Source organism: Pezoporus wallicus, unplaced genomic scaffold, assembly GCF_028554395.1.
Source record: "Pezoporus wallicus isolate ANWC-B61680 ecotype Strahan unplaced genomic scaffold, APGP_CSIRO_Pwel_v1 contig_8725, whole genome shotgun sequence".
In the NCBI taxonomy this organism is placed as follows: Eukaryota; Metazoa; Chordata; class Aves; order Psittaciformes; family Psittacidae; genus Pezoporus; species Pezoporus wallicus.
Genome location: NW_026638227.1, coordinates 229,383 through 244,212, shown reverse-complemented (window position 1 = coordinate 244,212; position 14,830 = coordinate 229,383). Strand labels below are relative to the sequence as shown.

General features: G+C 43.9%; 1 protein-coding gene across 1 annotated transcript in view; it reads left to right on the top strand.

Annotated features, from left to right (window-relative positions):
* The window catches only part of MYO1D (myosin ID), a 111,614-nt gene that overhangs the window by 39,063 nt on the left and 57,721 nt on the right, over positions 1-14,830 (top strand). Inside the window, exons 12-16 of the mRNA XM_057410036.1 lie at positions 1,310-1,380; positions 2,040-2,114; positions 3,610-3,742; positions 9,352-9,518; positions 12,927-13,134. Of these exons, the coding sequence (XP_057266019.1) occupies positions 1,310-1,380; positions 2,040-2,114; positions 3,610-3,742; positions 9,352-9,518; positions 12,927-13,134 (654 nt within the window). The remainder of the gene's footprint in view (positions 1-1,309; positions 1,381-2,039; positions 2,115-3,609; positions 3,743-9,351; positions 9,519-12,926; positions 13,135-14,830) is intronic.

The window sequence follows — 14,830 nt, the reverse complement described above, 5'->3', positions numbered from 1 at the left end:
GTGAAAACCAAGTAAACCAGGAAAAATAGAGGCAAAATTCATGTTCCAAGAAGAGGGTTGTCCTTCTCTGACTTGGCTAATGCTGATCGAGATCTGTAGACGTGCAAACTGTTCTGATAGTCCTTCTCAATATCACAGGTTCATTTTCTCAGCCTCCTTAAGTTCTGAGCTTTTTAATTGATCTTATACTTTTGAAGGATCAAGTGCATTGGTAGACAGGCTGTGAATTGCTGAATCTTCAGGTTCTTGAAGGTTTCAATCTCAAGCTCATTGTGAAGGGCAGAGTATCAAAAGGTCTGTTCTAGTCCATCTGCTATATCTTCTGAGGTAGTAGGTGATAGTGAATGTCAAAGTCAGAAGAGGGTGTCAGACAGACGTGATGATGATGTGTTATGTTCCCAGTCTCCAGTGACCTCCAGTCCAGGAGCCTCCTAAATCAGAGCTGGTGTCCTTAAAGGGGTTTGTTCTTTATTTTTGAATTGACAGAATTCCACAGCTTCACGGCTCACGTGAAGAGCTCCTTTCTTCCCATTTTCCTTACTCTTCCCTTTTATGTTACATCTCTTGCCTCCTAGTTGTTGAGCAGCAAAACATGGGGGTGCTGTCTTAAAAAACATCATTACCATGTAATTTTCCATCATCTCGTGGCATTCCTTTCTTAACCTGAAGAGGTTTAGTTTGGTTGGCCCTTCCCTCTGTAGCAGTCAGTCAGTACTGTTGATTGCTTTTGCCCTTCAGCAAGCCTCTTCCAGTTCTCCTGTGTCCTTTTTGAGATGGAGGGTAGTTAAGATACTTGTTGGGTTAGGAATGGGACAGTTTTGGACCCATCATTTACTATAAATGTTGGCTTTTCTGTGTGTGTGTAACTGTATTTATGCTGCATTTCTGTCATGTTTTGATTGTTTCATTTCTTTGCTGAGGAGTGATGGTGAAATGGGAAAAATTATAAAGGAAGATCATAGAATCATAGACTGGTTTGGGTTGGACCATCTAGTTCTAATCCTCTGCCATGGGCAGTGCCACCTCACGGTAGGCCATGTTGCCCAAGTCTGTGTCCAGCCTGGCCTTGAACACTGCCAGGGATGGAGCATTTCCCACTATAGCCTTTTGCACCTTGATTCTGTACAAATAGACATTCTTCTAATGCATCCATGAAAAAATCCTATAGAGCAGAGTTCTAACTGGATTTCACATCTACACTTGCATCTATAAAGTGGAATGGCTATAGTTCCCATTTCTATTTCCAATGCATGTTGCTCTTTCATGAAAGGCCAGGGGTCATGTTTTAATGAATGTTAATTGATTTCAGCTTTGTGCCACTGACAAGACACTGGAGTTTGACAGAGACTTTCGGATCAAGCACTACGCTGGAGATGTGATGTAAGGTTTCTTCCAAAAGAAAGCTGCACCTTCTATTTTTGTCTTGTAGCCAGCTTGGAAGTGGTACAACATTCTAATTTAGTGCTGCTGTTGGTAGAAGCAGAAGACCTGTCATACAGAATTACAGAGCGCAGCAGTTGCTTATCAATTCAATCTTCTGCTGGTTACTTGCTACACAGGATGGGATTTTGTACTTGAAGTGGAAACAAAAGAACATGGGGAGAGGGGTGAGGGGAGAGCAGTGCTTCAAGAAAAAGGAAAGGAAAGACAGCACTGTTCATGCAAGAAAGCTGTACTGAGCTAATAAAATCGGGTCTAGACATTGGTATGATTATATAAAGCTCTGGCTTCTGGAGACAGAAGCCGAGTGTAACTAAGTTGTTCAGGTGCTGGCAGGTGTCTGGGTCATGGTGCTGCAGGGTTCAGGTCACTTTCTGAACCTCGCTGGGGGTGTTCTGTGCTGAAGGTTGGAAGCTGGGCTGAGAGCTCAGTCTCAGTGCTCATGTAGCAAATTAGTGGTAGGTTGGGAAGCAGAGCTGGGTTCCTGATTAGCAGCTGCTGTGTCTGTAGGAGTGCAGGGATGCTGCTGCCACACTGATACAGCAGCTCAGAGACAGACTTTGCTTCTTTGCAATTAACTCTCTTTTCCTTGATTTTAGTTACTCAGTCACTGGATTTATTGACAAAAACAAGGACACTTTATTTCAAGACTTCAAGCGCCTCATGTACAACAGGTGGGAATAAAAATATTAATGAGGTGGATTTAAAGAATCATTTTTTTAGAGAGTGGATGCTGGAAGAGACTGACGTTTGCACTGACACTGCCCTTTCTGGGTGTGCAATGCATGTGAATAAACACTCTGCTTTGGGATCTGAGCTTTGTAGAATTTGATTTTTCAGGATGAAGTCCTTAGTCTGATGGGATTGTTCTGATCTAACCTTTAATTGAACTAAATTTAAAGTGTTGGTTTGAAAACAACTCATTGTGCGATCAAGATAGCTGGTAGAGGTTACCTGTGCTGCTTCATTTGTCATTAATCAGCTTTTTGGAGCAGCTGCAAATATATCATTGCTGAGCTCTCTTTAATCAGTGCTAAAGATACTAAATAGTCAGCAACAGACATCATTGGCCCCAGCTACAAGTCCCTGTTTTAGGAGAAGGTATAGGGGTGAGGAGGAAAACCAGGCAAATAGATTTGGATCATTTTCATATGTGCAGTGATATGAAGAATTTAAACTATGCAGTCACATCTTAGGAATACTCCTGAGGTCAAAGTTGCCTTTGGAGCAAGTGAGAAATCCTCTCAGAATGTGTGTGGTTGTATCAGTGTCCCAGAAAGCTGTTTTCCCTGGCAGCTAGCACTGACTGGGGTCTCATGCTTTGTGACTGTGGACTCTCTCAACCTTTCCAAGACTTTGCTCAGAGGTAGAAGTCGGCATAAAATAACCTGCAGCTGCGTGAACAGCGCTGCTTTAGTTCCCTTACAACCTGGTGCAACTGTGAACTCAGTTGACACCTATGTTTACTCGGGGTCCTCCCTTGAACACTTTTGCTGTTTGTATTTTCAAGGCTTCACGTTAACCAAAACGTGCAAAATATTTGCTGACCTGAGGTTTCATCAAATGCAACCTCTGTTTTCCGTTAAGTCCCTGGTAAAAGGCTGCTCCCAAAGACGACTTGCAGCATATTACAGCATGTGATAGATTGGCTATTAGCTGTAGCTGCTTTCAGCTTTTGTCTCTTGTAGAGGTCTTGCCATCCATCATGGCCATTCCACCTCACCTTCAGCCCTTCAAGAAAATAAAGGCTAAAATGTATAAATTATTTTATATAGCAAGAATGGTGCAGAAATACAGCTTGAAATCAGATAGCACATTCCAAGGGAGGATGCTGTGGGGTATGGTCTTCCTCTTTACTATTTTGATTAAATTCTTTATGTTTGTGTCAGAAAGGCCAACTCTGCTTTTGATAGATCACTTCTGCAGGATTTTCACTATCCCATTACTACACATCTTTATCTGAAGAGGAGAATGCACTTGTCATTTTTCAAGTGGATTCAGCTTGAGCCATATATTGCTTAAGAGCAAGAGATATTTTGCCCAGCAATGTCATTCTGGCTTGGCTGATATATTTTGAGCTGAAAACACCAATAGATCTGGGCAAAAGCAATCTGTTGAATTCTGAATTTAGTACTGTTAGACTGTGCAATTAAAGAGACTTCCTTCCAGCTCTAACCCTGTGTTGAAGATGATGTGGCCTGAAGGTAAACTGAGCATCACTGAGGTAACCAAGAGACCTCTGACAGCTGCTACTCTTTTTAAGAACTCCATGATTGCATTAGTGGACAACCTGGCATCGAAGGTAAATATTTCTGTTGGAGAATCAACTCCACCTTCTGATTTGTGGAGAGACTGGGTGACCTTGCTGCACCCCTGGCATCTTGGTGCTGTTGTGGAAGGGTTATGTGGTCCATGAGACATGAACAGTGAGCCCAGACAAGTGGGATATGTTAACATTTAGAATAATTAAGTGGTAAAGGGCAAAGTGTTCTGACTATCTTCTCAGGAGTTGTGGTAGCAAAGGTGATGTTTATGGCCAGCCTTTGGAGAGCTGGAACGAAGGGGGTGAAGTTTGTACTTTGGAGTCTGCTGTTCAGAAGTTTCCATGGCTAATGCTCCTTTCAGAACAGTGTTTGTGGGTCCTGAAGTTTGCAAACTAACTTACGTGATTGAGCTATTTTTAGTGGAGATCTTGCTGTTCTACATCTTCAAAACTTCCCAAATTTGGTGAGACCTGTTCTGAAGTCAAGCTTAAAGGGTCTAAACTTTGGTATGTCCTAGAAAAGAGAGGTTGCTTAGATAAGGGTCCTGACCACAAGCTTTGTGTACTTCAGATGGTAAAACAGTGCAGAGAGATAGTGCTTCTGCTTGGCCATTCTGTCCCCAGGATCTCTTTGAGGTGACTCTTGGGACAGTTAATACTATGTGCATGTTATTAGCAAGCTAATAATGGGGTATTGAAGCCATGCTCTACTAGACACTGGTTAGGCACAAATAAATGGGGTTCTCTGCCTCTGAGTCATTGCCAGTTTGGGTACTTGTCCCAAGTTCTGCTGGGGCTGGGCAGCAGGTGACATTCGCTGTTCCTGGGCTGGTGAAAACACTGTCTCCTTTGGGGACATAGCTCACTGCAATTATCAGTACTGAGATTCTTCCCTCGGGGCATGTTGCTCTTTCTTCCTGTGCTTAACCTGGGACCAGAGCTGCACTTCTGGGAATCCACAGTAACAACACCTAGTGTCTGACTGTGGCTTGGACTCTGCAGGTATGTTTGTGGGAAGCCTCCAGTAACAGCTGATGAAAACAGCTCTCTGCAAACCACATTGCACAAGTGGTGTGAGCTGCTGTGGTCTGTGGGTCCAGAGGGAGACATAACAGCACCTCATGTTTTCCTCAGCTGTTTCTCAAAAAACAACGTGAGGATAGGCCTGAATTTTGTTGCATTTCAAGCTGATGGTTTCATAAAACCATGAAATGGGTTGGGTTGGAAGGTACTTTGGGTGGCTTCTCTTTTAAACACTGACCCAGGAAGCCCTTTGTCTGGCATGGCTGTGAATGATGAGCTTCTCCAGGAACATTCTCTCAACCTACATATCTTATACCTCCCCTTTCCTTCTCTGTAACCCCCTTTGTTTGACTCTTCTTCCTTCCATAACTCTCTTCCTATTCAGCTTGAGAGGCTTCATCTCTAGAAAGTTATAATGTCAGCACTGTGACTGAACATATCCAACACAGATTTGTCAGCAGTAGCTGAACCCAGGACAGCTGTAAACTATGGAGAAGACACCTCTGGAGGAGGAGTTTGTTTAGAGAGCAATGGCTTGAAACTGCTTCATTTTCTTTTTAATACTTAAGCATCTAAAAATCGCTCAGCTGGATTTAAAAACCAAAGAAACCACCAAAACCTGAGGTGCCATCAGGCATCCAACTGTCTTTCAGAGCTGGGGCCTTTATGTCTCTGCATTTCAGTTCTTCCATCTATAAAATGCCACTCCCAGGCTTGACAGCCTCATGGTGCAATAATGGGAGCTGCATAATTATCCCCCTGAAGAGCTGAGGCTGGTGGGACTGCAAGCATGGAATAATCTGCTTTAGAATTTGCCCTGGTAGCTGTCGTTGCTGAGAGGCTTTAATTACACTGTAATTGCTCTGATAGATGATCTCCTGTCTGTGCAAGAACTTCCTGTTTCTGTTTTGTGGAACGAAAGCAGCTTCTTGACTTCTGCCTTTGATATCGAAGACAGACACAGGACTCCTCTTTGTGCTGAGCTGGAAGTCACAGATCTGTTGCATTGAAGTTTGTTGTGTTTTTGAATGGCAAAGACATGAGTAACAACCTGAGCAGGCAGCTTTGCAGTGATGGAGGGAGTTTGTGTTAGCAGGAATGAAGAACTGGGAAGCAGAGGCTGTAATGTCAGTAATGAACAGGGGATGTCATTTCCCTTTGAGGCAGAGGGGTGGGATGCACTTTCTTGACTTCGTGCTCCTAATGATTTCTTTAATTTGGTTCATCTGTTCTCAGGATCATAGAATAATCAAATAGTTTGTGTTGGAAGGGACCTTAAAGCTCCTCCAGTTCCAACCCCCTGCCACGGGCCCCTGGAAAGGAAGGAAAACCTTCCACTAGAGCAGGTTGCTCCAAGCCCCATCCAACCTGACCTTAAACGCTGCCAGGAACGGGGCAGCCATCTAAGATGTTGCAGTTCTGCAGACTGAATGTAGATTATTTGTGATATCCTTCTCATCAAAGGAATTATTTTCATCTTAGAATCAGATGCAACACAGTGGTACTGTGGGCAGACCTGGGATAGTCTAGCATCATTCTGATGTTACCCTGTTGCTAACACTGGGATAGGTTTGTCCTTAAGGGTGACTAATGTGTGGGTGGATACTAGCAAGAGGGGATGGGCAGAACTGCAGACCATTCACCTCCACAACTGCAGCCTCTTTCACAGCTCCTAAGCTGAGTTGTAATTCAGGGAGTTCTCTGTATATCCTGCATTTTCCCTAAATAGCTTATTCCCCATCACATAAGAGACTTGTTCTAGCAGATGAACAACCTGGCCTTCACTTTTTGCCATACAAATGAGAGATTAAAATACAGAGTTTATAAATTGCAGGCATCAGGTCCAGCAAACTCCTACTCTTCATCAGTTATAGCTGCCACAGCCACATCAAAACCACTTCAACGCTGATGTGAAGTTCTGAAAGGGCTGCTTCTGCCTTCATAGATTGAAACCCAGTGTGTGAGAGCGTGAGAAGCAGCGATGACAGCATGTTCCCATGGCACAGCCCAGCTCTGCAGCTGAAAGGAAAATCATCACCCACACAGATGGCACGTTCTGGGAGCTGGTAGGAGATTGTCGAGTGAATAAAGACCCGTGTGAACCTTCTTATCTTCAGAGCAGAAAGAATTATCAGGAGGAAGACAAAAAAGTTAATATGTAATCTCTTAAAACTCTTCTAATTGAACCAGCATGTTATTTTTCACCATTTTTTCCTTTCCATTCTGTCTGTGAGGTAGAAAACCTCACGCAGACCAGAGTTGACATTGCTGCCTGTGCCCTGGGGAAGCCTTGACCTCAGTGCTCCTTCCTTTCCTGAGTCCACCACTCTCTGAGGATCTGAAAGGCAGAGCAGGATGAAGAGAGCACTGACACACTGCCTGCAGGCTCAGCTGGTTCTCTGGGAGCAGGGCAGTTTTCTGCACTGCATCCAGCTTTGCCTCAGTCTCCCTATAAGGAAAGGAGCCAGACAAGACCGCGACAGAGCTACCCCTGATGTACTTTGTGGGGAGAGATGAAGTTGCTAGGGGAGAAGGGATGTGATGTGAGAACATACATTGTCCACACATACTTCCATTTGCCCCCACACTTCCCATACCTGCTTACACACTCCTGGGTTGCAAGACAGGGATGCTGCCAGCACTTGAAGGGGTGGTTAGCTTAGATTTTGCCCACTCTCCTTGGTGCCATATATTCCTGCTCCAAGGACAGCCCTCCAGGAGCAAAGCACAGCCTGATGCTACTGGTTGCATGCTTAAAAAAGCAGGGAAATGTTCCAGTCCAATATCTTCCCCAGAAGATCCAGTGGCTCATATCAGTTTCTAGGATACGAGTTTGCTTTTCCAAGGTCTGCATATCTTAGCCTGTTCCTTACCCATATTCAGCCTATTCACACTCCTTAGTGGGCAGCAGCTCTGTGTGCCTGTTGTTAGTGCTGGTCACCCAGGATTAGCCAGGGGAGTCAAGGATGGTCCTGTTTCATCAATACTGCTGAAGGCAAAATAGCAATTTGGGGCCATTCATATTATCCTGAGATTAAGTAAGTGACTTAAAAAAAGTCTAAGTCATAGACAAATCATAGAAAATAGGGCTGAAAGGGACTTTGGGAATGCACTTAATTCGTATCCCATTTGAGGACACCTCTGCCACTTCTCTTTGCAAGAGGTTGTTCAGGCTGTTCCTCTCTAGTGCAGGAGGTTCCCTCCCTTTCCACAGGCATCTCACTCCCATTCCTTCTTTACCCAGTGCATCAGTTGAATTTTATACTGTAGGAAAAGCTTCTTCATCCTAAACCTGAATGTTTGCTTTTCTTCATATCTACCCTTCAAACACATCACATCTAACATCAGGATGCTTCTGTGGCTTCTCAGTCCTTCGAGACTCAAACTGTATTTCCTCTGAGTCACATTTTCTGGGGTTTTGATCTTGCCTGGTCTTCCCTCAACTGACTCACCACCGTTCACACCCCGCTGGAGCTTCAGTGCCCCGAACCAAAGGTGATGTGCACACATGTAGAAACTTGCTGGGTTTTTTTGTCTTCCAGTTTTCCTCTTCCTGTGCCCCTTCTTTAGAAAAATATGAACTTGGCTCACACTGAGCTAGAGCTTTTAGGTCTCTCTTTAGCATGAGTGTAAATCAGGTTTTCATTCTTTTATTATACAACTATTTCTGCCTAAATGTGAGCTTTACATTTGTCCTCACCAAATTAAGCTTTTTTCCCTTTTTTTTTTCCCCAAACCACTCCTCCCATTTGTTAATGCTGTGGGTTCTTGCACTCTCAAGCTGTGTATTGTCTCCAGATTTGGTACCCACATTGTTCTGCTTCATTGGAATCACTGTTGAAACCATCAGGCAGTCCTGGACCAGAAGAGGCACTGGAGAACCCAGGGGTTTCCCTTTTGAGAAGGAGCCTCTGTTTGCTCAGAGCACTGTTACAGATGGTTTCACAACCACATTTCATCTGGTCCAGGGGAAAATTGCTGAAATTTCATTCTCAGTTGTGGCATAAAGCCACCAGTCCCTGTCCAATGTTCTTTGCTGCCTGCAAGTTCAAGGGTTGCAGAAAGAGGAACTCGCATGCTGATGATGGCTTGTGCTTCTGTGGAAGGTGTGGTCTGGAAGTAAGATGTATTTTGCCCCATACATGGTGGTGTTCAGAGAATTCCACTATTCAAGCCTGTTGGTACGGTCTGTAGAAGATTTCACTCAGCATAGTTTAAAAATTATGGAGTAATCCATGCTGCTTTTAGATGTTGATACTGGGAAAGCTGTATCTGACAATCAGGACAATGAATTACATTGGGCTTTCTGTCTTTATGAAGCTCCTTGTTATCATTTGTCTACAGAGGAGGAGGATGTGGAACTGGTTCTGATACATAGCCAAGGTAAATCAAACTCAAATGTGTAACACATGGATCTGGCAACAGATGCACTGTGGTGTGCAAAGGGGAGGAACATTTTATGTGCCACTCATGTCATTTCTGTTCTAACCTTGGAATTCCTGTTAAGTGACCAAGCCTCCCTCAGATGCCGGGTGCACTGACACCTCAGTGTCTCCATGAGCAGCAGCTGTGCCTGCAGGCACTCTTCTCTTTCTGACTGGAACCTCCTTTGATTTGCCCCTCAGGAGCCCTATTATGTCCGTTGCATCAAGCCCAACGACAAGAAGTCACCGCAGCTGTTTGACGAGGAGCGGTGCAGGCACCAGGTTGAGTACCTCGGCCTCCTGGAGAACGTGCGGGTGCGGCGTGCCGGCTTTGCCTACCGCCAGACCTACGAGAAGTTTCTGCACAGGTAGGAGGGGTGACTCCATCCAGCTCTTGGTGGGACTCAAGCTCAGGTGTTGGAGTGAGGTGTGGGATTTGGCTGTCTCACCTCGAGTGAAGAGTTAAGTCTTGAGTCCTCTGGGCTCTCAACTTGTGTGACTGAGTGTGATAACATGGGTCTAACAGGGACTCTGCTCTCTTTTTGTGGCAGCCGATGCGTGTAGAGGCATGTAGAGGCTCCACTTCTGCTAAAATCCATTTGCTGTATTACTCTCTGCAGCAGGAAAGTGTACTGAAGTTCTTTCCCAGAGCATAACCCTCAAACCAGAACTAATTTACTTCTGTTTTCTCTCTGAACATTGTCTAATTGTTGCAGAAAGACGCAGACACTGTGTGTCTTGGGAGGTGCTTGATGATGCACAGTGACACGTGCGCAGGAGAAAACCTCTGGACTTTAGAACTGAAATTCTGAAGAGGGATAGCAACATGACCCCATTAAAATATGGCTTTAATACTTCTTGCCCTCTTAATTCCTACTAGACTTGTGACAGATGTTTTAGATTAAAATTTGTCTTGTGGCTTCAGTGAATTAGCCTGGGTAGTGAGAATTCCACCTTGTGCTGATGAAATAGTGAATTGAGTTTTTGCTTCTGTTGTGGAATCAGGTGAGAAAAAGGCTGGTAGTGTAGAAAAACATTAAACTCTTTGAGCAGGTGGGATGTCATGCATAAGAAATGAAGCGCTGCTGAAAGATCTTTTGCTGTTCACAGTGGAGATTTGCCTGGATATTCATGATACCTGAAGTGGAACAGAAGGGTCTGGTTCAGTAAATACAGCCTGCAGGGCTGTGTATCAGCTTTCTTCAACATCATGCAGTGGTTAGAGCATGCTTTCACCCTCACATGTGCGATTCATTACAACTTACTCTTCAGATTTGTGTAATTACTATTAATATAAACAGCTGCTTTGTTTTTAATGAAGGTTTGATGAGCTCCTGTAAGCCGAAGACCAGTAGTCATGTTTACAGCCCGTAAACCAAATTAGCCCATGGCAACTGGTTCAGCTTTCAGGCTATTGTAGCATTTGTTCGATCGGACCCTGCAGTGGGATTAATCATCTCCAGTGTGAGGGATCAGACACTGTATTTGCATATCGTGGTATTGCCTTTTCTAAGCTAAAAACCAATAAATAACAATCTCTTGGCCTGGATATTGGGTTTATTTTTACCGGAATTCTTTGTTCCTTGTCTTTGGATGAGAAACCCTCTTACAGGGGCTGGGGAGATGATTTGTGGGACAAGCTGTACAGTTTGAGTCGTTTGTGAACTGGGATCACAGGGGATCTCTGTTCCTTTATATTTAACATGCTCACTGGGAGACTGGGAACATGGAGGAGGCTCCAGGCCCTTCAGCTTTAGACTCCTGCACTGCATCAGTGGCACATCTGAAGACAGATCCACAGTCACTCAGTAAGAGGTGATTTTATATCTGTCAGTAGGAAATGAAGCAAAGCCCAGTTAAGACCATACTAAATGTCCTTTTCAAATTACATTTGAACTCTGTGTGCACCACTCTGCCCTGGCCAGTTTGTAGAAAGTAAAGTCCACATACATTTTTGTTAGACCAGGAGATGTTCTGTGTTCACTTGGTAACTATATCTTCCAATTGGGTGCAATGCACATCAGGGCCATGTGTCTTAAATAGATGTGCTTCATTCTTTTTATATATCTATCTATAATATATAGCTTACTTTCAAAAAGAAACTGATTGGGTTTCAGGAAGGGGTCTGTGTGTGGGGCAGGGTCAAGGACAGCGTCTGTGAGGCATCTGCAGCCATGGCCACAGGCAGGTGTAATCCAGCGCCCTCATGGCATCCACATGCCTGTTTCCAGGCTATGTTGAACATAGCGCATAGAAGACACCAGGTAGCTGTGGCCTGTGAAGGAGGAAGAGAATTTCTTTTCTCTTTTGGGCAGGTTGTCAGGTCTCTAATACCTTCCTCATCTTTTTCTGGCCCCTGTGGGCTTGTGCTGCTGCTCTGCTTGTCTTTTTTTTCCCCAATATAACTGTCTGAAGGTGGAGGATTTTCCCAGTGAATTAATTATTGCAGGAACATCATTCCTGGTGAGAATAGGAAAGAGAAACAAGTGGAAAATATTTATTCCCTGTGTGTGCCTGTATTTGAGAGAAGGAATGCTTCTGCTAACCAAGTATAAACGCAAAATCCTCTTTTGTGAGTCTGAAGATGTTTTTTAAGTACTCCTGTTCTAGTAACCAGTAAGATCCCTTGTCTATGTGTGTAACTCTAACACTGATGGTGTTCCCTGCATAGGCACCTCATTTTTCCCCACCCCCTTCAACAGCTTATTCCAGAAGGCTAATTTGATGAATGAAAGCAGCAGGGTGATGTTATTTCCATTCAGGCTGATTTTAGTCCACTTAGTAACTCCTTGCAGTGCACCCTCTCCCCAGTAAAATGGTTTATTTCTGCGCCCATTTAATAGGAGCTGAAAATTCTGCATGTCTGAAACATTGAGATTTATGTTTGACTTGGACTGTGGGCTTTTAAATAGAGGAGTGCTTCAAATTGCTGCATGGTTATTTTATTTAGAACAGGAATGTGGGTACTATTACCGTGGAAATGTCTTACAGTTTTTATTATGTCCATAAATCTTACATAGAAAATTCATTGTTGCTTTGTGCCAATGTGTGTTCACCTGATCAGCACTTTGCTGGGCTGGTAAATCGTACAGAGCTAAGTGGGATCTAGTTACTCTCATGCTTGATTTGTAGTTGTCTTAGTTCCAATCTGTATTCCCTCTCCCAGTGTCAAGAGGAGCTTGGAGAGTAAGGGTGGGACATAACAATTACAGTATTACAGTCAGTCGTGGTGTTCACAACTGTGGCAGTCAGCTATATGCTACCTTGGTAAATAACAGATGTTGTTAGAAATGTGGTGAACCAGAGAAAGATGTTAGAAATGTGAAACACCAAAGTGGTGAACAAGAGAAATTCTTTGCAGGATTGTTAAATGTAGGCTTTCTGACAAGGCAGTTGATTGCAGTTGGCTGCTCCTGCACAGTATGAGCACACCAAAGCTGCTCTTCTCACCAGAAATAAGTAACATTGAAATGGAATGCTGAGAGTGTGAATAAAGGAACTGCCAAACCTGCAGGAAGACAGACAGTGGTGAGGTTTGTCATGTTGCATCAGTTTGGTGTTGATGAAGTAAACTCTTCACAAAATCATGCCTCTTGTATTCATTTTCCTTGGATTTTGACGATCACGACTTCCTGCAGAGGGTGTCTTGAGGTTCTTTTATCTATAATCAGTTTTATTAGGATTTAGATCATAATTATTTCTAAAACCTGTTGAAGGTTGGCCTTGAGAACCTGGATGACAGGTTTACATTTGTAAATCATACCTTGTAATTACAGGTACAAGATAATCTCGGAATTCACTTGGCCAAACCATGACCTCCCTTCGGACACAGATGCTGTGAAGAAGCTCATAGAGTGCCATGGATTTCAGCACGATGTGGCTTACGGCAAGACCAAGATCTTCATCCGCACGCCTCGAACTCTGTTCACCTTGGAGGAACTGCATGCCAAGATGCTTGTGAGGATTATCCTCTTCCTACAGAAGGTAAAGCTTTGTTTACGGCATTAAAAGCTTCAGTTCAAGTTCCTTAAACTGCCTGTCTCTGGATGAGGTGTGATGTGCTGTGGGCTGAAGGGCCTATCAGTTTGTCAGTTACTGTTTGAAAAACTTGCTCTTTACTGAGTGAAAGCAGCTCCTGGAAACTTGCAGGAGCTTGTATGGATAAATATGTAAGAGGGAGGCACAATGGATATTGAGACAGGCTTAAAAGCTGTGTAAAAGCTTAGTAGTGGATCTGTGCCTGATGGCAAGCGTTTTAACAGTAACGCTTCTTCGGGGTGCAGGGAAAGGAATGAATGGGGAAGACAGTGAGAAAAGAGACAGGGAAAACTTTCCCCAGAGACCATCAAGGAAGAGAAGGGACAGGATTCCCAGATGGGCATCCTCGCTGGTGTCCTTTCTGTTGCAGCATGTGATCTCCCTTGTCATACTATTGCATTCATAATTACTGAGGTTTTATCAGGGCCTGTGTGAAATCCCTGTTGTTGTTTCTTATGACACAGTTAGTGCTGACAGGAGTATACAAACACTGGGGCCAGCTGCTCGTGCATCTGGCTTTATTAAGCTTGGAGCATCCGTATTATGAAGTCCCCTAATGTGAACCAAAAAATACAGCTCAGGGATACAGAAAGAAGGGATGGTTTGCAGACTACTGGCAATCATATCCTGTAAGAAAGTATAACATGCAGTAGTGGAGGTTGCAGGTGTGAGTTGAGGAGTTACAGCACAGGAACAAGTGAAAACACTGCTGCACAGGCTCTGGAAAACCTGCCTCAGCAGCTTGGGTGAAAGGGTGACAGAAAATAGAAGTCCCTTAGCATTACAAAGAGTAAGACACCTCAGGCAATGCACATCAGGACCTGTGTGATTGTCTTTCCCCTCTGTGATTGTCTTTCCCCTCTTGATTTGAGCTCAAGATCTTCCTGGTTTTACCCTTAAGCAGTTTTACCTTGAGTGATTTCAGGGCAAACACATTCTGAGACTTTGCTTAGAAGGGACTACTGCACCACGGGAGTTTGTTGTGACTTGGCCAGCTCTGAAATCATGGAGGTGCTTTTTGGGGCCACAACAAATAGAAGCTGGTTTTGTAAGCTCAAAACCAACATAACACCAGAGGAATAAAAGTACAAGATCTGCTTTTAGTACTTGCTGAAAACTGCGTTCTGTATGAGTGTGACCTGTCTGGTAAAGAGCAACAGCTTCTGACTTTCAGAGCCACAGAAATGGTGGAACTGACTCTGTCATTAGCAGGGACTGTTGACTAGTGCAAGACTTTCAGAAACATGTTTCTTAAAATGGCATTTTTCTTTGTCAATCTTGGAACTCAGGAAACGAGAAGACTTCTGAAACCCTTTTTGCCCACCAGAAATAGAAACTGCTGACAGATGGATATAAAAAGTTCACAGATAAAAAGTGTGCTCTAAATCTTTGCAGTTAAACTTGCACAAACTTCCTAAACCTGAATATCTTTTGGTGAAGAGACCCTGAAGGAGAATTTGCCTGCTGCAGGCTTTAATAGTTTTGTGAAACACATTTCTTGTGTTTACCAGGTATTTGGTCTGATTCCTTTTCATGGAATCCCAGACTGGTTTGGGTTGGAAAGGACCTTAAATCTCCTTCAGCTTCAACCCCCTGCCATGGGCAGGGATGCCTTCCACTGGAGCAGCTTGCTCCAAGCCCA